The following is a 23,201-nucleotide window of genomic DNA, read 5'->3' as shown; positions in this document are numbered from 1 at the left end:
TTCTCTTGTAGAGTGTATCCATTGTTTTCAGTGCCATGATGTCCTTGAGGAACATATTCAATGCATGAGCAGCACAGCCAATGGGTGTGATGTGAGGGTAGGACTCCTCCACTTTAGACCAAGCAGCCTTCATGTTCACAGCATTGTCTGTCACCAGTGAAAATAACTTCTGTGGTCCAAGGTCATTGATGACTGCCTTCAGCTCATCTGCAATGTAGAGACAGGTGTGTCTGTAGTCCCTTGTGTCTGTGCTCTTGTAGAATACTGGTTGAGGGGTGGAGATGATGTAGTTAATTATTCCTTGGCCACGAACATTCGACCACCCATCAGAGATGATTGCAATACAGTCTGCTTTCTCTATGATTTGCTTGACCTTCACTTGAACTCTGCTGAACTCTGTATCCAGCAAATTAGTAGATAACGCATGTCTGGTGTGAGGGGTGTATGTTGGGCGAAGAACATTCAGAGATCTCTTCCAATACACATGGCCTGTGAGCATCAGAGGTGAACCAGTTGCATACACAGCTCGAGCAAGACATTCATCAGCATTTCTCTGACTACGTTCCTCCATTGAGTAAAAAAACTCTGATTCCAGGAGGACCATGAGCTGTTGCTATCGATAAGGTGTCTGATTCATCATTTTCACCTCAAAAAGAAGTAAGGGGACTTTTGTCAGAGAGTGCTTGTTGTGAGCACTGAGGGAACTTTATGCACTTGGCCAGATGGTTATGCATCTTTGTTGCATTCTTCACTTATGATTTGGCACAGTATTTGCAAATGTACACAGCTTTCCCTTCTACATTTTTTATTTGTTTATTTTATTTCACCTTTATTTAACCAGGTAGGCAAGTTGAGAACAAGTTCTCATTTACAATTGCGACCTGGCCAAGATAAAGCAAAGCAGTTCGACACAGAGTTACACATGGAGTAAAACAAACATACAGTATAAACAAGTCTATATATGATGTGAGCAAATGAGGTGAGATAAGGGAGGTAAAGGCAAAAAAAGGCCATGGTGGCAAAGTAAATACAATATAGCAAGTAAAACACTGGAATGGTAGATTTGCCATGGAAGAATGTGCAAAGTAGAAATAAAAATAATGGGGTGCAAAGGAGCAAAATAAATCAATTAATTAAATACAGTAGGGAAAGAGGTAGTTGTTTGGGCTAAATTATAGGTGGGCTATGTACAGGTGCAGTAATCTGAGCTGCTCTGACAGTTGGTGCTTAAAGCTAGTGAGGGAGATAAGTGTTTCCAGTTTCAGAGATTTTTGTAGTTCGTTCCAGTCATTGACAGCAGAGAACTGGAAGGAGAGGCGGCCAAAGAAAGAATTGGTTTTGGGGGTGAATAGAGAGATATACCTGCTGGAGCGTGTGCTACAGGTGGGAGATGCTATGGTGACCAGCGAGCTGAGATAAGGGGGGACTTTACCTAGCAGGTTCTTGTAGATGACATGGAGCCAGTGGGTTTGGCGACGAGTATGAAGCGAGGGCCAGCCAACGAGAGCGTACAGGTCGCAATGGTGGGTAGTATATGGGGCTTTGGTGACAAAACGGATTGCACTGTGATAGACTGCATCCAATTTGTTGAGTAGGGTATTGGAGGCTATTTTGTAAATGACATTGCCAAAGTCGAGGATTGGTAGGATGGTCAGTTTTACACGGGTATGTTTGGCAGCATGAGTGAAGGATGCTTTGTTGCGAAATAGGAAGCCAATTCTAGATTTAACTTTGGATTGGAGATGTTTGATATGGGTCTGGAAGGAGAGTTTACAGTCTAACCAGGCACCTAAGTATTTGTAGTTGTCCACGTATTCTAAGTCAGAGCCGTCCAGAGTAGTGATGTTGGACAGGCGGGCAGGTGCAGGTAGCGATCGGTTGAAGAGCATGCATTTAGTTTTACTTGTATTTAAGAGCAATTGGAGGCCACGGAAGGAAAGTTGTATGGCATTGAAGCTTGCCTGGAGGGTTGTTAACACAGTGTCCAAAGAAGGGCCAGAAGTATTCAGAATGGTGTCGTCTGCGTAGAGGTGGATCGGAGACTCACCAGCAGCAAGAGCGACCTCATTGATGTATACAGAGAAGAGAGTCGGTCCAAGAATTTAACCCTGTGGCACCCCCATAGAGACTGCCAGAGGTCCGGACAGCAGACCCTCCGATTTGACACACTGAACTCTATCAGAGAAGTAGTTGGTGAACCAAGCGAGGCAATCATTTGAGAAACCAAGGATGTCGAGTCTGCCGATGAGGATGTGGTGATTGACAGAGTCGAAAGCCTTGGCCAGATCAATGAATACGGCTGCACAGTAATGTTTCTTATCGATGGCAGTTAAGATATCGTTTAGGACCTTGAGCGTGGCTGAGGTGCACCCATGACCATCTCTGAAACCAGATTGCATAGCAGAGAAGGTATGGTGAGATTCGAAATGGTCGGTAATCTTTTTGTTGACTTGGCTTTCGAAGACCTTAGAACTACTACTGCTACTATTTACTAGTTAACAAAAAATCATGTATGTCATATAAAATATATTCACCCCACCCAGTATTGTAATCAAAAGCATGTAGTCCTTGGCTCAGACAGTGTAGTGTGGACTCAATAGCATCTCATTAGTGAGCAAGATCTTGAAGATCAGCTGTACATGTGATGGAAGAATGCACTGTGCATGCAGAGGGTTGCAATTCCATTGAATTTGGGGATAGTTTAACCAAAATATGCCACAAGACCTAGAATTGCCTTTTGTGTGTCCCACAAAAAAAGGTTCACTGTAATAAGCAAACTTTTTTGATGAATTAAAAAAAAAAAATTCTGGAAATTTCCCGGAAAGTTTCCGACACTTTGCAACCCTAATCCTGAGGAGTGGCTTCCATCTGGCCACTACGATAAAGGTCTGATTGGTGGAGTGCTGCAGAGATGGTTGTCCTTCTGGAAGGTTCTCCCATCTCCACAGAGGAGTCGGTTTTACTCCTGGCTCAGAGTTTGTCTGAGCAGTGTCTAGCCTTTTACTGCAGTGGGCTTAATCGGGGTCACAGAGTGATTCTTGGTAGTCTTAAACAGATCTATTTTGAAACAAAAGTATTACAACTCACACACATGGTTACAGTCTTAAAAAAAGAAGACACCCGTACCATGTCATTTATAGAGTTTAATTCAAATAAAAAATGTATTGGTCACATACACGTGTTTAGCAGATGTTATTGTGGGTGTAGCGAAATGCTTGTGTATTCAATGTGGAGTTTGCATCCCAATATTTCACTTTATATACATCACAGAAGACTGAAATATAACAAAACTGTTTGACATAGAAACACCGGATTTTCGTCAGTTTAAAAAAAAACTTTTAACGATGAAATTATGAAAAATATGAACATTCCACCCATGAGGCCAAACAAGGCACTTTTGGTCATTGACTGCAGGATAGGGCTACCATCATCCTTAAACTAACTGACCTGGGAGTTTTTTTGTTGTCTTAAAACAGGTTTTAACAGGATTCCTAGGAACTATTCTGCAATGCTTTGTGGATACGGGTTCAGATCTCAACCCAATTGAACACTTTAATAGAAGATTCTGGAGCTGCCTTTTTTAAATATTTTTTTTTACTTGGCTTTATTTCAGACAAGACATGTTTAGTCCATAACATTTCCAAACTTGTGATTGCCTCCTAGGTGAGTCTTCAGTCAGGCTTAGGAGTGGTGGCCGATCTTCATCTGTTTCTGCCAAAACCTTGAACTCCAGTGACCCCCCTGCAACTGGAGCAGCACGGCAGTCCCTGAGAGAATCATTTCAGGCCTTGTCTATTAGAGAGCCTCCGAGAGCCCAGTCCCTCATCCCCTCTGGTTTGAGGATCCCCTGTCCCAGTAAGGACTTTTCAGTTGGAGGGTACCTATCAAGTCATGTCTATGCCTCCCCTGAGAGGTCGACTACTATGGCTTGGGGCAGACTGGGGCAGCCTGCCAATAACCATAGGTAAAAAGGTATACTCAATGTTTCTCAGTAATTCCTCAGTAATCTGTAACATACTCTCACTCAAAATAACTCCACTTAATGTATTAAAGCACATTAAACAGTGGTTTCTGTGAATTTGATTTTAATTATTGTTTTCTTCTGCCAATCATGCAGTGCTGGTTTATTTTGTGTGGCTTCACAATCCCTTCCACTGCAATTGGACACCTTATCCATAATTTCTCATCTTAAATGCAAGGTGCTGCTCAATGCTAAAATCCAACTGATCACCAATGAAATTAATCTTAATTTGATTCAGATTTGGGAATTGACACACAAATTCACATACTTAGAACTGATACAGTATATCATTATTACATTGTCACTGTAGAGTATCTCACAGGGCTTGGTTGTAAACACCATCTAATTCTGCATACTAAAAGTTATACCACAACATGTTTCAGTTGAAACTATCATAATTTAACACTTTGAGGACAGTTACAGTATTGAGCCCTATTTAGTTTTTGTTGCAAATGTATCAGTTCTGGTATACACTACTGCGCCACCTTTTAGTTAGAATAAACTGTTGAAGACCGAGTGCAGTTTGTCACCTACTTCCCCACCGCCCCCACCCTTCCGAGCTAACAGCGAGCTACGTGATTGGTTCAGGCCTGAAAAACAGCCTTCAGGATCTAGAATGTTGTACAGGCCTTGCATTCGCACCATGAGAAATATAACCTAATTTAATAATACGACTGCGGAAATACTGTTCAAACCGGAAAAGTGGAATTAAAACAAGACAATAGTGACTTGATTTGGTAAGTATATATTACATTTAATGCGATATGACGATGAGGCCTTGTCACGAAGGCTTATGGGCCTCTACCCAAGCCGAAAAAACAACAACAATGACTGCTAGCTAGCCGTCGATAGCTATGCTAACTAACGACATAGCTAGCTCGCTCGGAAATATGTGACATTTGTAAGACGATAGTCATTTGTGCCATCTTCCAGTGCACACGTTCTAAAGTATGGTAGGTTTACTGCGTTTATTTGACTAATGATATCGATTGCAATTGCTGGGAATGCTATTGCTAGCTAGTTAGCTTGCTAATTTAGCCCAACAATGGCCCGGACTGGGCAGAAAATATGCATTACGGTCATGATGTCGCAGAGCGTCAGTCTTGCACGCTTGTTGTTGGAGTCTTGAAACAAGCGCATAGCTTGGATTTCATTAAATATTTAGCATAGATTCGATTTATGCTTATCATTCATGCATAGCCATTCATTTAGCTAAATTCACCGTGTGCACTCAAGCGCCTTTGTTGTCGGGATTCTGTGTCCACAATGTAAACAGAAGCCGCCATATTTAATGCGTCTGCGCGCGCTCTCTACGGTCAGTCAACTACTGCATTGGGCGAAAACTGCGTGTGAATCACTTGCCAGCTACTTTCCCGTATCTGTCACTGTAACTACAGACACAGATAGAACAAGGAGCAATATCTATGCTAGCGTGGCTCGGGGATTCTAACCAGCGACCTTTCGGTTACTGGCCTAAACGCTAGGTTACCTTCCGCCCCCAAACCACAATGTCTCCTGATACTAGGACATTATAAAGGCACATTCTTACAAGTAATAAAGTGGTATTGATTCAGTAGGGAATCTGAATCAGAGGTGCTGCCTTAATCGACTTCCACGCCCCGGGAACTCAGGGGTAGAACGACAGATTTTTACCTGGTCAGCTCGGGGATTCGATCTAGCAACCTTTCGGTTACTAGTCCAACCACTAGGCAACCTGCCGCCCCATTACTATCACCCACAGTGCAAATAATGTTATGTTGACACATTAGCCCTGGAGGCATGTATTTGTTGGTGCCAGAATTCTCCCTTTACTTGTAACACCAGTCTACTCAATTGATCCAAACCAAGGAGTATCACCTGTGAGTGTGAATATATACACATTGTAGCTTTTTGCTTCCCATTAGATGTATCATTGCATCATCAACCACCTTACTTGTTTTTTTAATTGAACCTTTATTTAACTAGGCAAGTCCGTTAAGAACAAATTCTTATTTACAATGATTGCCTACCAAAAGGCCTCCAGTAGGGACTAAAAAATGACAAAACACATCATGACAAGAGAGACCAAAGACAACGTAATAACATAATATACTTCTGCATTTATCAAATAGTTTACCCTCTAATTTTTAAATTTGAGTAATTTAGCAGACACTCTTATCCAGAGCGACTTACAGAAGCAATTAGGCTAAGGTGCCTTGCTCAAGGGCATATTGGCAGATTTTTCACCTTAGTTGGCCTGGGGATTCTAACCAGCGACCTTTCGGTTACTGGCCTAAACTCTAGGTTACCTTCCGCCCCCAAACCATAATGTCTCCTAATACTAAGACATTATAAAGTCACATTCTTATAAGTAATAAAGGATTATAGCAGTCTTTATTTCCATTACCACAATTATATTTCAAGATAGATAAAATCATTGAAGCTGATGCATCTGTTGTGTTTTTCTTTTCTCTATTTCAGGTGTTTCTCCTCCCTAGCTGATTAAAAAAAACATAACACTTCCCTGATGGTTTGAGAGCTCAAAATCAAATATGGAGTGGTGAAATACTGTCATTAGCAATGTGTTTTTAATCTTTCAGTATTAACATTTTGTTAAAGCTTTAATGTCACATGAACGAGTACAGTGAAATGTCTTTCTTGCAAGCTCCAAACCCAACAATGCATTATTCAATGTTAATGTTTATTCAGCATTGAATCCGTGTTGAGACATTTGTAATGAGTTATGCATTGACAGAGGTCCTAATTGATCTGATAAAATTAGATCAACTTAATCATTTACATTACATTTACGTCATTTAGCAGACGCTGTTATCCAGAGCGAATTACAGTTAGTGCATTCATAGCTAGGTTGGACAACCATATATCACAGTCATAGTAAGTCCTCAATAAAGTAGCAACCAGCAAAGTCAGAGCTAGTAAGAAAAATAAAAGAATCCTCCTCATTTGTGTTGGTAGCAGACAGGATAAAAAGAGAATGGACCACGGTGGAGGGGTCTTGAACTTTCAGATGCAAGACTCAAAGATGCCACACACAATGATAATGCAGGATTTTGGTAAGTCCATTCTATCAATGCAGAGAACTAATAGTCCATGGCCTTTTGTTTATTTGATTGTGTCTGTGTGCTCGAACTGATAACAGTTCCTCCTGATTTCCCCGGTGGCAGGTATGGCCCACATTGACGGTGATCACATTGTGGTTTCTGTGCCAGAGGCGGTGCTGGTGTCAGATGTGACTGACGAGGAGGGAATCATGTTTGAGCATGACCTGGGGTCAGAGGTTGTAGAGGGGCCAGACATCTGCTGCAGCGATGATCCTGACGGCATAATCATGACTGAGTCGGTCCTGGGGGCCGAGGTCGCCATTGAGGACGTGCTGGATTCTGACCACCATCACCATGTGCTGACAACAGATCTCATAGAGGAATCTGATAGGGTTCCTGACCAGGTGTTTGAAATTGTCACGGAGGAGGTCATGGTCTCCAACTGCAACTCAGAGACGTATGTGGAGGAGCAGGAGGAGATTGAAGACTCTGCAGTCACCATCCAGGAGCCGGACGACGATGCTGGAGAGAGCGTCTCCGAGGACTACCTGATGATCTCCTGTAAGACACGTCTTATTTTCTTGGTACTACTAGACTGCTCCAACACAAATTTTGACTCTAATAATAGGATGAATCTGATAGTGTATAATGATGAGTGTGCTATTGTTTGTGGAGTGGACGATGTTGGGGAGAAGTTGGACATGGAGGACACGCCCCTGAAGATGGGTTCTGAGGTGATGGAGGATGGCTCCAAAGAGGGTGACTATGACTCTGAGTGCATCAAAGTCTACATCTTCAAGGCAGAGGCTGATGATGATATAGGTAAGGACTCTTACAAGTTCCGATCAATTTGAAAGATACACCTCTGTTCATTTTCTCTGAATTCAGACATTTACTGTGAGTGCAGGTGGCACAGAGATTGTAGCTGAGAGCGACTTCCACAACGGTCACGCAGTGCTGGAGACTGGGGGCATTGGCAAGCTGTCTCGAGAGAAGATGGTCTACATGGCAGTGAAAGACCCATCGCAGGAGGATTCAGAGATCAGTGAGTCCCCTGAATTAGCAGCCTTTCCTCCAATCCCTTATACTGCACAACATATTAAACGATATGGCTGCCTTATTATTTTTGTCCCAATAGATGGTTGTAGTGTTAAATTAAGTGACTGAGTTTTCCTTGTCTGTGAGCAGACTGCACTGAGATGGCAGATGAGGTGTACATGGAGGTGATAGTGGGAGAGGAGGATGCCCCTGCCATCCAGGACTCACTGGATGACTCCAGCCACAATAAGACCTTCGGCACTGTAGCCTGGGCTGCAGCTTATGGTAAAGCCTACTCCTTTTCTCCATAGACACAAGTTACTCAGAGACATACATTCAGTATGGCATAAGATAATTCTACATTTAGCCTAACATTTAGATCTGTTCATGTCACAATGTTTAAGTGTGTTGAATTGGTGTATAATTTTCCTTAGGTAACAGTCTGGACTCCAGGCTGGAGAACAAGACCAACACAGGGACACATTACCTGAAGATCAGCGACAGCCTGAGTACAAGTAGAGCTCTCAAACAGAAGATCAAGAAAAAGAAAAAGGGAGAAACACGTCAGTGTCAGACAGGTATGGGGTTCTATGTTCATTAAAACATTTTCTAAAAGCTTGCATCATTTTGTAAGATTATACTTTTCTTTTTTAGATGTAGGCCTAACAATTCCTGTTCTTTTTTGCCTCCACACTTTTCCTCAGCTGTGATCATTGGTCCAGATGGCCAGCCTCTGACTGTGTATCCCTGCCACATCTGCGGGAAGAAGTTCAGATCGCGAGGCTTCCTGAAGATCCACATGAAGAACCACCCCGACCACATCTTCAAGAAGAAGTACCAGTGCACAGACTGCGATTTCACCACCAACAAGAAGGTCAACTTCCACAACCACCTGGAGGGCCACAAGCTCATAGTGAAGAGTGACCGGGTCCCAGAGTTCACTGAGGTCACGAGGCGTTACTGTGTGGAGAGCCCACTCAGCTCCAATAAGCTCATCCTACGTGACCAGGAGCCCAAGCTGCACCACTGTAAGTACTGTGACTATGAGACAGCCGAGCAGGGCCTTCTCAACCGCCACTTGCTGGCTGTCCACAGCAAGAGCTTTGCCCATGTGTGTGTGGAGTGTGCAAAAGGTTTCCGCCACCCCTCTGAGCTCAAAAAGCACATGAGGACCCACACGGGTGAGAAGCCCTACCACTGCCAGCACTGTGAGTTCTGCTGTGCCGACCAGTCTAACCTGAAGACCCATATAAAGAGCAAGCACGGAGCGGAGCTGCCCTTCAAGTGTGGCCACTGTCCCCAGGCCTTCTCTGACGAGCGGGAGCTGCAGAAGCACATGGAGATATTCCAGGGCCACAAGACGCACCAATGTCCGCACTGCGAGCATAAGAGCACCAACTCCAGCGACCTGAAGCGCCACATCATCTCCGTGCACACCAAGGACTTCCCTCACAAGTGTGACGTGTGTGAGAAGGGCTTCCACCGGCCCTCGGAGCTGAAAAAACACACAGAGACTCACAAAGGTGCCAGGCTGCACCAATGCCGCCACTGTGACTTTAAGACCCCAGACCCCTTCATACTCAGTCGCCACATCCTGTCCGTCCACACCAAAGACTTGCCCTTCAAGTGCAAGCGCTGTCGACGGGGCTTCAGGCATCAGCTGGAACTGAAGAAGCACATGAAGACCCACAGTGGACGGAAAGTGTACCAGTGCCAGTACTGTGAGTACAGCTCCTCGGACGCTTCAGGTTTCAAACGGCACGTCATATCCATCCACACCAAGGACTATCCCCACCGCTGTGACTACTGCACTAAAGGCTTCCGTAGGCCCTCTGAAAAGAGCCAGCACATTGCGCGGCATCACAAGGATGTTTTAATGTAAAGTGCTTCTTCACACAGCCTTTCCCATATTCAGAACAATCTGATTCTCACTCACTATAGAGCAGGGAAATACAATTATTTCAATGTGATAAATAAAGGATGACAATTGTCACATTTTCCTCGAACTGCATTAGTAATTTATTAACTTGTCCTCACATCACCATTAATACTCAAACCTGGGGTGCTATTCAAACAAACCTCAAGTCAGATAAATCCTGAATCAGAACACTGCTTGAAAGCACACATTTTCTCAGTAGTATGCTTGTCTGGGTTGTTGGAATAGCACACCACTTGTCATATGCAGTATCAGTGGTAAGATAACGTTGTAATTTATCTGTTGACTGTATTCTCACTGTTGACCTTGGGGTAACCATTATCTGACAAGTCATTGTATGATTTTTAGTAATGTTACTGCTAGCAAATTGTGAAAAACATACATTTAAAGACCCAGTTCTAATTTCAAACTTAAACAGTCATCTGTATCAGTTTTCTCTGTATTCAAAAGCATGAAAAGGGGATGTGGACAACCCAGCTTTTTACTTGTATTTGTCCTTTGAAATAATCGCTTGTCAAACAATCAGGGGTTTTAATTTGTCCCATGTGTGCACTGGTAAAATCATGTTGCTCAAAGCCAATAACATGTTTACTATCAGGAATCTCTCATGTATCAGATCCAAATCAGTGTTATCTATTCTCTATGTCTGTCAACTGAAATATTAGGAGCTTTAGTAAATAAAGACTTCTCCTGATGAATTGTTCACCTCAACCTATTACTTTCATTCACTCTTTTTGCCATCATTCAGTAACAAAGAATGTACCAACAAGTGGATTTGTGTTAAGATGAGTGTTTTGCATCTTACAATAAGGGCGCCTACTGACACCAAGTTATCCCATGATTGACCTAGAGGTGAAATTAAGATTGTATTTTGTTTATTGATTTAAAATTATTAACATCTGATTTGTAAAAAATAAATGTTCTTTTTGAAAGTATCTTTAATTGATGTTGCTTGACTTAAAAAAGTTGTATACTATGGTGTTTCATGACCAACCAATTGAGGTGTCTTGAGTTGCGACCCACCATAAGGGTTGAGCGGTGAAAAAAATATACATAGAACATCATCTTGGCAGCAGAGAGAAGCTAATTTCCAGCAATTCTACACATTTTGCCATGACGCTGAAATAAAAGGTTGCAATTCTATACATTTTTCAAGGGAGCTGAGAATGTTCACTTAAGCTAATTTCAGTCAATTCTACACATTTTGACGTGTTCTTATCCTCAAACATAAAATCAATGGGTGCCTGATTATCTAGCTTTTATTTTGCTGATTGTAAATTCTCAGATTATAGGGTATTATCTTTTCTACATACTTTCGATTTGGTTTTAGTCGTTTAAGTTTACACAAAGCTGTTTTCCATATATGTTTTTTTTGTGTAGCTATACTGTAAATATAGAAATGTACGTTGAAATGATTTAAACCAAATCTAACTCGGAAATGTACAAATATTGAATTCCAATTAAATTAAATTCCAAAGACTACATTTTTGTTTTACAATTCAAACAGTCTAATTCCAATTCCAAAACTTGAAGATTGTTGAAATTTGAATTGAATTCAACTTAAATTCTCCACTTCATGAGTGAATTCAAGAATTGAATTTGAATTTCAAATGAAATTGGAATTGACCCAAACCCTGTTACTTAGGCCTGGAGATCCGAGTTAAAGCGACTGGAAATTGAAACATCGGAACATTGCCTTTACATTTCAATCGCGTGTGTGGATCCACGCTACGGATTGAATCTAGGAATAATAGCCTTTATTAGTAACAAAATTGTCAAACAATAAACCTTAAAACAGCAAAAATATGAGCCAATTTCATAATCAGTCAATGTGGATTACTCATAAAACTTAGCAGCCAGCCACAATACATTTTTAGTATGTTAAATTCAAGTTTACAAAGTCCTTGAATGTTTACATTTTCCACTCACTTTAAATTATATATGAGTTGAACTTTTTTGAATTGTGATAGTGAAATTGGTGGTGTTCTAATTCAGGCCATGGTCACCCCTGTTTGTCCTCAGTAGTGTCTCCCTATCTGGGCTCTGGGAACTGGGAACTGGGGTTGTACTCCGGTGCCGAATAGAGGGGAGCATGTGAACTGGGTGCAGGATACCCAGACATGCCTTCTCTCTGGAAGATAGAAACAGATCTCATGTCAAACTGCTTTTCTATATCAGCCTGGTCACCTAGGGTCTAACTAAAATGGACTTTTAGGCTAAGATCAAAACCAAATGTTTTAGCCAGAGTTTCACCCTGCAGTTTACTTGTCCAGTTGATCAGTTGAATTCATCCTACTGTTCACTAGGGGGAATCAATCACTCACCATCATGCCTTTGTGTCCTGGTGGGGGCTGTGTTGGTCTCATGTGCTGGTCGTCATAACAGTCTGGAGGTGGAGCTCTGTCTTCATACGGGTTCCTTGGCGATGGAGACTTGGGATGGGGGTTACCCAAGGGCTGCGTCATACCTGTAGCGTAGCTGATTCCAGAAAACTATTCAACTTTCAGAAGCAGACAAACCATATAAAAACAATCCTAATAATGTAGTTCAAAGGTCAAACAATCATAACTTGTCATGGAACAAAGAACTATATCAGATTGAACACACACAAATCAAAAGACAAAGGCTTCCTTGTATGGCTGGCTTTCAGGGTTGGATAAAGATGATCTATCTAAATTGGGTCACATACTCGTGGACTTTTCCCTTTCTTCAATGACAACAGAGAAATGACCATGATGGATATACGCTGTATCGGCAGGATAGAAAAGCGGCGTCAGGTAAGACAAGGGGTGGCGGACTATGTATTTTTGTAAATAACACCTGGTGCACGATATCTCAGGAAGTCTCGAGGTTTTGCTCTCCTGTGGTAGAGTATCTCATGATAAGCTGTAGACCACACTATCTACCTAGAGAGTTTTCATCTGTATTTTTTGTAGCTGTCTACATACCACCACAGACTGATGCTGGCACTAAGACCGCACTGAATGAGCTGTATTCCGCCATAAGCAAACAGGAAAACGTTCACCCAGAGGCGGCACTCCTAGTAGCAGGGGACTTTAATGCAGGGAAACTCAGTATGTTAAATGTGCAACCAGAGGGAAAAAAAGCTCTGGAGCACCATTACTCCACACACAGAGAATAATACAAAGCTCTCCCTCGCCCTCCATTTGGCAAATCTGACCATAATTTTATCCTTCTGATTCATGCTTACAAGCAAAAATTAAAGCAGGAAGCACCAGTGACTCGATAAATTTAAAAAATGGTCAGATGAAGCAGATGCTAAGCTACATGCCTGTTTTTCTAGCACAGACTGGAATATGTTCCGGAATTCCTCCGATGGCATTGAGGAGTACACCACATCAGTCACTGGCTTCATCAATAAGTGCATCGATGACGTCATCGTACATACATACCCCAACCAGAAGCCATGGATTACAGGCAACATCCACACTGCACTAAAGGCTAGAGCTGCCCCTTTCAAGGAGCGGGACTCTAACCCGGAAGCTTATAAGAAATCCTGCTATGCCCTCCGATGAACCATCAAACAGGCAAAGCGTCAATACAAGACTAAGATCGAATCGTACTACACCGGCTGTGACGCTTGTCGGATGTGGCAAGGCTTGCAAAGCATTACAGACTACAAAGGGAAGCACAGCCGAGAGCTGCCCAGTGACACGAGCCTACCAGACGAGCTAAACTACTTCTGTGCTCGCTTCGAGGCTAATAACACTGAAACATGCATGAGAGCACCAGCTGTTCCGGAAGACTGTGATCACATCAAGTCGATGTAAGACCTTTCAACAGCTCAACATTCACAAGGCCGCAGGGCCAGACGTATTACCAGGAAGTGCACTGCGAGCATGTGCTGACCAACTGACAAGTGTCTTCACCGACATTTTCAACCTCTCCCTGTCTGAGTCTGTAATACCAACATGTTTTAAGCAGACCACCATAGTCCCTGTACCCAGGAACACTAAGGTAACCTGCCTAAACGACTACCGACCCGTAGCACTCACATCTGTAGCCATGCGGTGCTTTGAAAGGCTGATCATGGTTCACAACACCATTATCTCAGAAACTCTAAACCCACTCCAATTTGCATACCGCCATAACAGATCCACAGATGACGCAATCTCTATTGCACTCCACACTGCCCTTTCCCACATGGACAAAAGGAATACCTATGTGAGAATGCTATTCATGGACTACAGCTCAGCGTTCAACACCATAGTGGCCTCAAAAGCACATCAATTTTTTATTTATTTAACCAGGTTAGGCCAGTTGAGAACAAGTTCTCATTTACAACTGCGACCTGGTCAAGATAAAGCAAAGCAGTGCGACAAAGACAACACAGAGTTACACATGGGAAAAACAAACGTACAGTCAATAACACAATAGAAAAATGTGTATACAGTGTGTGCAAATGAAGTAAGGCGGTAAGGTAATAATTAGGCCAATAGAGGCGAAGTAATTACAATTTAGCAATTTACACTGGAGTGATTTATGTGCAGATGTGCAAGTAGAAATACTGGTGTGCAAAAGAGCAGAAAAACAAAAATGGGGATGAGGTAGGTAGATGGGCTATTTACAGATGGGCTGTGTACAGCTGCAGCGATCGGTAAGCTGCTCTGACAGCTGACGCTTAAAGTTAGTGAGGGAGATATAAGTCTTTAACTTCAGTGATTTTTGCAATTCGTTCCAGTCATTGGCAGCAGAGAACTGGAAGGAAAGGTGGCCAAAGGTGTTGGCTTTGGGGATGACCAGTGAAATATACCTGCTGGAGCTCGTGGCAGGGCAGTCATTAGAGAAACCAAGGCTGCTGAGTCTGCCGATAAGAACACGGTGATTGACAGAGTCGAAAGCCTTGGCCAGGTCGATGAAGACGGCTGCACAGTACTGTCTTTTATTGATGGCGGTTATGATATTGTTTAGGACTTTGAGCATGGCTGAGGTGCACCCGTGACCAGCTCGGAAACCAGATTGCATAACGGAGAAGGTACGTTGGGATTTGAAATGGTTGGTGATCTGTTTGTTCACTTGGCGTTCGAAGACTTTAGAAAGGCAGGGCAGGATGGATATAGGTCTGTAACAGTTTGGGTCAAGAGTGTCTCCCCCTTTGAAGAGGGGGATGACCGCGGCCGCTTTCCAATCTTTAGGAATCTCAGACGATACGAAAGAGAGGTTGAACAGACTAGTAGTAGGGTTTGCAACAATGGTGGCGGATAATTTTAGGAAGAGAGAGTCCAGATTGTCTAGCCCAGCTGATTTGTAGGGATCCAGATTTTGCTGCTCTTCCAGAACATCAGCTGTCTGGATTTGGGTGAAGGAGAAGCGGGGCGGGGGGCTTGGGCCAGTTGCTGTGGGGGGTGCAGAGCTGTTGGCCGGGGGTTGGGGTAGCCAGGTGGAAAGCATGGCCAGCCGTAGAGAAACACTGAAATTCTCGATTAATCAGTAGTGACAGTGTTTCCTAGTCTCAATGCAGTGGGCAGCTGGGAGGAGGTACTCTTACTCTCCATGGACTTTACAGTATCCCAAAACCTTTTGGAATTAGTGCTGCAGGATGCATATTTCTGTTTGAAAAAGCTAGCCTTTGCTTTCCTAACTGACTGTATGTATTGGTTCCTGACTTCCCTGAAAAGTTGCATATAGCAGGGACTATTCGAAGCTACTGCGGTACGCCACAGGGTGTTTTTGTGCTGGTCAAGGGCAGTCAAGTCTGGAGTGAACCAAGGGCTATATCTGTTCTTAGTTCCACATTTTTTGAAAGGGGCATTCCTATTTAAGATGGTGAGGAAAGCACTTTTCAAGAACAACCAGGCATCCTCTATGGACGGGATGAGGTCAATATCCTTCCAGGATATCCGGGCCAGGTGTAACGGATTTCCTCCTCCTCGTCTGAGGAGGAGTAAGGATCTGACAAAAACGCAGCATGGTAAGTGTCCATATTGATTTATTCAAAAACACAACTGAACACTGGAACAAAATAATAAACGTGAAATATACAAAACCGAAACAGTACCGTGTGGTCCAAACACTCACACGGAAACAGAAAATAACTACCCACAAAACCCATGTGGGCAAGAGCTACCCAAGTATGGTTCTCAATCAGAGACAACGACAGACAGCTGTCCCTGATTGAGAACCATACCCGGCCAAAAACAAAGAAATACGAAAACATAGAAAAAAGAACATAGAACACCCACCCTTGTCACACCCTGACCTAACCAAAATAGATAATAAAAAGCCTCTCTATGGCCAGGGCGTGACAACAGGTCGATTAGAAAGTGCTGCTAGCAGAAGTGTTTAGGGAGCGCTTGACAGAGATTACTAGTCTGTTATTACTAGTCCCCTATTACTAGCCTGTTCAACCTCTCTTTCGTATCGTCTGAGATTCCTAAAGACTGGAGAGATGGATCTTTAAAAATAGAAGCTCGAACTGTTTGGGCATAGACCTGGATAGTATGACAGAACTCTGCAGGCTACCTCTACAATAGATTGCAATGTCGCCCCCTTTAGCAGTTCTGTCTTGATGGAAATTGTTGTAATTGGGGATGGAAATGTCTGAATTTTTTGTGGCCTTCCTAAGCCAAGAATCACACACGGCTAGGACATCAGGGTTGGCTAAAGTGTGCTAAAGCAGTGAATAAAGCAAACTTAGGGAGGAGGCTTCTGATGTAAACATGCATGAACCCAAGGCTTTTACGGTTGCAGAAGTAAAAAAATGAGAGCGCCTGGGGACACACAGGGCCTGGGTTAATCTCTAAATCACCAGAGGAACAGAGGAGGAGTAGGATGAGGGTACGGCTAAAGGCTATAAGTACTGGCCATCTAGTGCTTTGGGAACAGAGAATAAAAGGAGCAGATTTCTGGGCGTGGTAGAATAGATTCCGGGCATAGCGTACAGACAAGGGTGTGGTAGGGTGTGAGTACAGTGGGGGTAAACCTAGGCATTGAGTGATGATAAGAGAGGTTTCATCTCTGGAGGCGCCAGTTAAGCTAGGTGCGGTCTCCGCCTGTGTGGGGGTTCGGACAAGGGGGGTATCTGAAGCATGTTGAGCAGCATGTTGAGCAGGACTCCGCTGTAAAATAAAACAATAAGAGCTGCCCTAAACAACAGTATACAAGGCATATTGACATTAGAGAAAGGCTTTCCCCTCTTTCCACTGGGATTCTCTGCCTCTAACCCTATTACAGGGGCTGAGTCACTGGCTTACTGGTGCTCTTTCATGCTGTCCCTTGGAGGGGTGCGTCACTTGAGTGGGTTGAGTCACTGATGTGATCTTCCTGTCTGGGTTGGCGCTCCCCCTTGGGTTGTGCCGTGGCGGAGATCTTTGTGGGCTATACTTGGCCTTGTCTCAGGATGGTAAGTTGGTGGTTGAAGATATCCCTCTAGTGGTGTGGGGGCTGTGCTTTGGCAAAGTGGGTGGGGTTATATACTTCCTCTTTGGCCCTGTCCGGGGGTATCATCAGATGGGGCCACAGTGTCTCCTGACCCCTCCGGTCTCAGCTTCCAGTATTTATGCTGCAGTAGTTTTTGTGTCGGGGGGCTAGGGTCAGTTTGTTATGTCTGGAGTACTTCTCCTGTCTTATCCGGTGTCCTGTGTGAATTTAAGTATGCTCTCTCTAATTCTCTTTCTTTCTCTCTCTCTCTCTCTCTCTCGGAGGACCTGAGCCCTAGGACCATGCCTCAAGACTACCTGGCATGATGACTCCTTGCACTACCTGGCATGATGTCCCCAGTCCACTTGGCCGTGCTGCTACTCCAGTTTCAACTGTTCTGCAAGCGGCTATGGAATCCTGACCTGTTCACCGGACGTCCTACCTGTCCCAGACCTATTATTTGACCATGCTGGTCATTTCTGAACATTTGAACATCTTGGCCATGTTGTTATAATCTCCACCCGGCACAGCCAGAAGAGGACTGGCCACCCCTCATAGCCTGGTTCCTCTCTAGGTTTCTTCCTAGGTTTTGGCCTTTCTAGGGAGTTTTTCCTAGTCAACGTGCTTGCTGTTTGGGGTTTTAGGCTGGGTTTCGGTACAGCACTTTGAGATATCAGCTGATGTACGAAGGGCTATATAAATCAATTTGACTTGATAAAGCAATCACAGATGTTGATTGGGAGAGCTAAGACAACAACGGGTAAACAGCTAGGACAACAACAATGGGTAAATGGCGATGAATGGGCAGAGAGGGTCAGATAGCTACACACAGGCCCTGAGTTCAAGGCTGGGGCCGACAGATAAACAAAATGAAGTACTGTGTTAATGAACAGTCCAGCAGGCATCAGCTGTGTAGCCGAGTGATCATAGGGTCCAATGCGCAGCAAAGATGAAACAGGGAGCAGGCTCAGGTAGTCGATTACTACGTAAGGAGAGCGGGAGACACAGCGTTCAGGAAGCTAGCAGGCCGGGGCTAGCAGATGGATCAACACCAACATCCAAGACGCACATTGGCCGAATTACGTCAGCAGACCAGTCGTGATGGATTGGCGGGGCTCCGTGTCGACAAAGGGTCCAGGCCAATTGCAAGAGAGGTATTGTAGTTGGTGTACTTTGTTTACTTGCCGGGAAATGGGCCTAGCTCGAGGCTAGCTGGTGCATGCTTCTAGTTACTACCTACTCAGTAGTAACTAGCTAGCAGCGAAGATCCAGTTTGATGGTCCAGAGCTTGCGGCAGGAATCTGGTGATGTAGTGCTAAAGCAGCTGGAGTCCGAACAAAAGGTAAAGACCGCTAGCAGTGGCTAACAATTACTAAAAAGCTAGTAGCTAATTAGCTGGCTAGCTGCTGATGGAGGTTCCAGTTACAAGGTCTTAAAAAGAAAAACTAATAGCAGATCCGTACCACATTGGGTGAGGCGGGTTGTAGGAAGGTATATTTAATTTGAAAAAGGAAAAAAAAGAGATTGAGATGATGAAATGTATACAAAACCCCCCGAAAAATACAAGATTTTCATGGGACAAAAACAAGCACGTCAATAAGCTAAGGACCCTGGGACTAAACACCTCTCTATGCAACAGGATCCTGGACTTCCTGACGGGCCGCCCCAGGTGGTAAGGGTAGGTAACAACACATCCGCCCCACTGATCCTCAACATGGGGGCCCCTCAGGGGTGCGTGCTCAGTCCCCTCCTGTACTCCCTGTTCACTCATGACTGCACGGCCAGGCGCCACTCCAATACCATCATTAAGTTTGCCGATGACACAACAGTGGTAGGCCTGATCACCAACAACGACGAGACAGCCTATAGGGAGGAGGTCAGAGACCTGGTCGTGTGGTGCCAGGACAACAACCTCTCCCTCAACGTGATCAAGACAAAGGAGATGATTGTGGACTACAGGAAAAAGAGGACCCGAGCACGCCCCCATTCTCATCGATGGGGCTATACTGGAGCAGGTTGAGAACTTCAAGTTCCTTGGTGTCCACATCACCAACAAACTAACATGGTCCAAGCACACCAAGACAGTCGTGAAGAGGGGACGACAAAACCTATTCCCCTCAGGAGACTGAAAAGATTTGGCATGGGTCCTCAGATCCTCAAAAGGTTCTGCAGCTGCACCATCCAGAGCATCCTGACTGGTTACATCACTGCCTGGTATGGCAACTGCTCATCTATGCATAGTCACTTTAATAACTCTACCTACATGTACATATTACCTCAACTAACCGGTGCCCCCGCCCATAGACTCTGTACTGGTACACCCTGTATATAGATTCGCTATTGTTATTTTACTGCTGCTCTTTAATTACTTGTTACTCTCAATTCTTATTCATACTTTTTTTTATAAACTGCATTGCTGGTTAGGGGCTTGTATAAGTAAGCATTTCACTAAGGTGTCCTGTTGTATTCGGCGCATGTGACTAATAAGATTTGATAAGGATAATGTCCGTGTCATCATGACTCATGCTCCTCAAATCACTGGGTGACTACTCATTCTCTGTCGAGGGGGCGTTGCCCTGTTGTCGTCTCTAATGTTGTTTCCATTTTTAGTCCACCACGCAGAACATGGTTATACGCACAGAATGGGTATGACATCACTGCCATTGAACAAAGTATCAGACCGAAAGCAAACACCACCAAGGTTCTTACTTGTATGGCTGGCTTGTAGGGTTGGTCAAAGACAATCTGTCTAAAGTAGGCAGCATGCCGTTTGGTTGAAGGCTAAGAGAGTAGAGAGATCAACATTTCAATGAAAGCACATTATAACATTGCACACTATAATAAGGTCCCCTATAATGAAAGTGAAAACCAATGGCATGTTGAATTGTGTTCAGACAGCTAACCTGTAAGGGCGGTTGGGTAAGTTGGATATGGGAAACCTCCCCTGGGTGGGCTGGACACTGGGAGGCTTTGGCCGATTCTGAAGAAATAAGAAAAATAGACAGTTTCTCAGGGCCATGTTTACTATGCAACATTGACAGTCATGTCTATTACTGAATGTGTCTGCTCTGCATCTGCACTTATGGCATCTTTACGCTACACTACTTGGATGACACAAACCACGTCCAGGAAAGACAGTAGATTCAAATTGCTCTTTAAGAGATGGTGTGGAAGACATCTTGAAAAATAAAGGAGAGCCGCACACCCTAGGAGTCAGATGCAAAAATGATAATGTCCATGTTTTGCCAGACAAGCTGTTTTCATCAGGGTATAATGACAAACATTGCAGGATGACTCATTTATATAGTGTGAGAAGACACACACGTGTCTGTAATCATGGCCGGGTGTGGCCTGATATCATTGGTTAATTCTCATATATTAAAATAGCATACAAAAAACATAAATGGATAGGCTACGATCATAGATACAATTTGGCTGCATAAGCCTACAAACATTTACAACAGCAAAATCACAAGAATGGCTTCAGATCAAAGTCTACGATGAGACCGAAGGGAGCAAGGGTCTTTAAATTAAAGATCCAGGCAGCCTCTCGTTTTAACAACAAATTATTGAGGTCAACCCTCTCCTAGGGAGGGTGACATGTTCGATGCCAATATAACATAGAGACGAAGTCGAGTGGTTTGCTTCCAAAAAGTGGGCCGCAACTGGGTAAGTCGAGTTTTTGCACCTAATAGTGCTACGACGCTCTGAAATTCATACTTGTAATTCACGCTTTGTTTTACCCACATAATTTTTACCACAAGGAAAAGTTATAAGATAAATAACTGCCTTAGTGGAGCACGTTATAACACCTTTGATTGGGATCTGTTTCCCTGTTTGGGGGTAAAGGATCTACATGTATAAGTGCCATTGCATTGAGCACAGCCATTATACTTGTAGGGGCACAAATACACATTGTGCAGGGATATCTTGGGGTGGTAAATCAGAGTTTACCAGTTGATATCTGCCCAGCGAGAATTACTACCAAGGGAAGTTCCGAAAACACATTACCGATACTATCATCGGATCTTAGAATGTGCCAATGTTTGTGAACAATTCCCTTAATTTGTTCAGAGAATTTTGAATAGCGGGTATTTAGAATGCTTCTTTTTGCAAGACTGACCTTGAAAAAAAGGTAATGTCTTGTTTTGAATTTTCTCAATGGCAGTATTAATTTGACAATTTTTGTACCCCCTCTCCTTGAATTTTCTTTGCATCTCAGCCATAATTCTGTCAAAATCGGATTGTTTTTAGTAAATTCTTTTGATTGGACAGAATTGGCGGTATCACTACTGGGAGATAAGGAAACCCTAACTTAGCAGGATCTCTGGATGTGACATCACCATTGGAAATACCATTTGGTCTTAGGTTGATCTAATACCTTGGAGAGTAAAGGAACTCAAGCTACTCACCGGCATGTCTGAGGCAAACACTGTGTTGGAGAACATGTCATCTTGGTTATTTTCATAATATGTTGTCGGTGACATCGCATAGTTTGTGTAACTGAAAAAAGTGAAAATTAAATTAGAAAGACATGATGAGTAGTCATATCAAACCTGAAACAAGACTGTGGACAAATATTCATCTATTTAGTTAATGCCCAACATCTTATTTTTCTTTTCTTATTATTTTTTAACAAGCCAACTTCCTGATACTAGGTGCCATGCACTGTGCAAAACACATGGCAATATTGAGCCTCTGAATTGTCTCTTGTCCAAACCCTCTCCCCCTCTCACCCCGTTGTCCGATCCTTTTCTTTCTTTGCTGGTTTCCTTAAGTAATGGACACACTGGACTATCACACCAACAATAACAGCCAGGGCCAGTCCTGGTAGAGATGATACCAGGGCAAAGTTCAATATCGTCCACTCAAAGTCACACTTCTCCCCTATGTACCACTTGTCTATGTAGTTGTTACACCTGAAAAGAACAGCATAACAGAGGTAACTGTCATATTTATATAAGGATTTAATATATCTGAATTTCGAAAATAAACAAATATTGAGGATAAAGCTATAGAGTCAAGTGTGGGAAGCGTTGAAACGTACCTACAGAAAGGTTTCTTGTCCTTACAGTAGCATTTGCTTTTCTCAACATTGCATGGATATGCAGTTCCTGTGCACACTTCAAAGTCATCTACTGTTACACAACTTGCTGGATGTAAAAAGAAAACATGTAACTGAAACGAGATAGTGATTTGGCCCAGCAACATCATGAGAAAATGAAGACACAATTTGATAAAAAGCACTATCTTCAAACAGAGTGCCTAACCTACCCCCCCCAAAACCTCAAAAAGCAGCAGGACAACCCACAGTATATTTACATGTTCATTTTAGAGATGTCATCTGATTCAATGCTACAGTAATACATATCCTACTCATACTAAAAGACAGGCTTTCTTTACAGATTTCAACAGAAAGAAATTGCTACTCACGATCTGGTGTCGTTTGTCCAATAACTGTGACAGGGGCCAGAAATATTAAACACAGCAAACTATAGCCCTTCATCTTCACACACGTACTGTACTATTTTATACTTAACACACTATCTACGTGACTCCATTCAATCATAGTGAGTTTACGGTGGAGCAGAGTTCATGTTCAGCTTGTATGACCACTGTTCTAAGATACGAGCGAGGGCAAGCCTGTAAGGTATGGCAGGATAGGGAAAAGCAGGGAAACAGGAAGCACCTTGGTCATATAACACACAACAGACATCTGTAATAACATTTCATATTATCGTTAATGCGTTAGTGCAGATTGGTATTCAACAGTGCCTCTTACTTT

The 23,201-nt window shown here is 43.4% G+C and overlaps 3 protein-coding genes across 3 annotated transcripts in view; 2 read left to right on the top strand and 1 right to left on the bottom strand.

The window, feature by feature from the left end:
- LOC115135814 (SLAIN motif-containing protein-like) overlaps nucleotides 1–3,968 on the top strand; it is a 13,081-nt gene extending 9,113 nt beyond the window's left edge. Inside the window, exon 7 of the mRNA XM_029670922.2 lies at nucleotides 3,664–3,968. Within this exon, the coding sequence (XP_029526782.2) occupies nucleotides 3,664–3,968 (305 nt within the window). The remainder of the gene's footprint in view (nucleotides 1–3,663) is intronic.
- Nucleotides 3,124–23,201, bottom strand: LOC115135816 (uncharacterized). The gene is made up of 8 exons (XM_029670925.2): nucleotides 22,850–23,201; nucleotides 22,464–22,569; nucleotides 22,153–22,335; nucleotides 21,829–21,919; nucleotides 20,320–20,396; nucleotides 20,126–20,197; nucleotides 12,361–12,514; nucleotides 3,124–12,167 (listed from the first exon to the last, which is right to left on the bottom strand). The coding sequence occupies exons 1-8, from the start codon at nucleotides 22,920–22,922 to the stop codon at nucleotides 12,069–12,071; spliced, it is 855 nt and encodes a 284-aa protein (XP_029526785.1). The 5' UTR covers nucleotides 22,923–23,201; the 3' UTR covers nucleotides 3,124–12,068.
- Nucleotides 6,994–10,971, top strand: LOC115135813 (zinc finger protein 711-like). Its single transcript, XM_029670921.2, has 7 exons — nucleotides 6,994–7,074; nucleotides 7,186–7,623; nucleotides 7,738–7,884; nucleotides 7,970–8,107; nucleotides 8,251–8,385; nucleotides 8,535–8,678; nucleotides 8,805–10,971. Exons 1-7 carry the CDS (start codon nucleotides 6,996–6,998, stop codon nucleotides 9,980–9,982), a joined length of 2,259 nt encoding a protein of 752 aa, XP_029526781.1. The 5' UTR covers nucleotides 6,994–6,995; the 3' UTR covers nucleotides 9,983–10,971.

This window comes from Oncorhynchus nerka, linkage group LG10, assembly GCF_034236695.1.
Source record: "Oncorhynchus nerka isolate Pitt River linkage group LG10, Oner_Uvic_2.0, whole genome shotgun sequence".
NCBI classification, from domain to species: Eukaryota; Metazoa; Chordata; class Actinopteri; order Salmoniformes; family Salmonidae; genus Oncorhynchus; species Oncorhynchus nerka.
The sequence above is the reverse complement of the archived record's forward strand: the minus strand, read 5'-3'. Positions and strand labels throughout refer to the sequence as shown.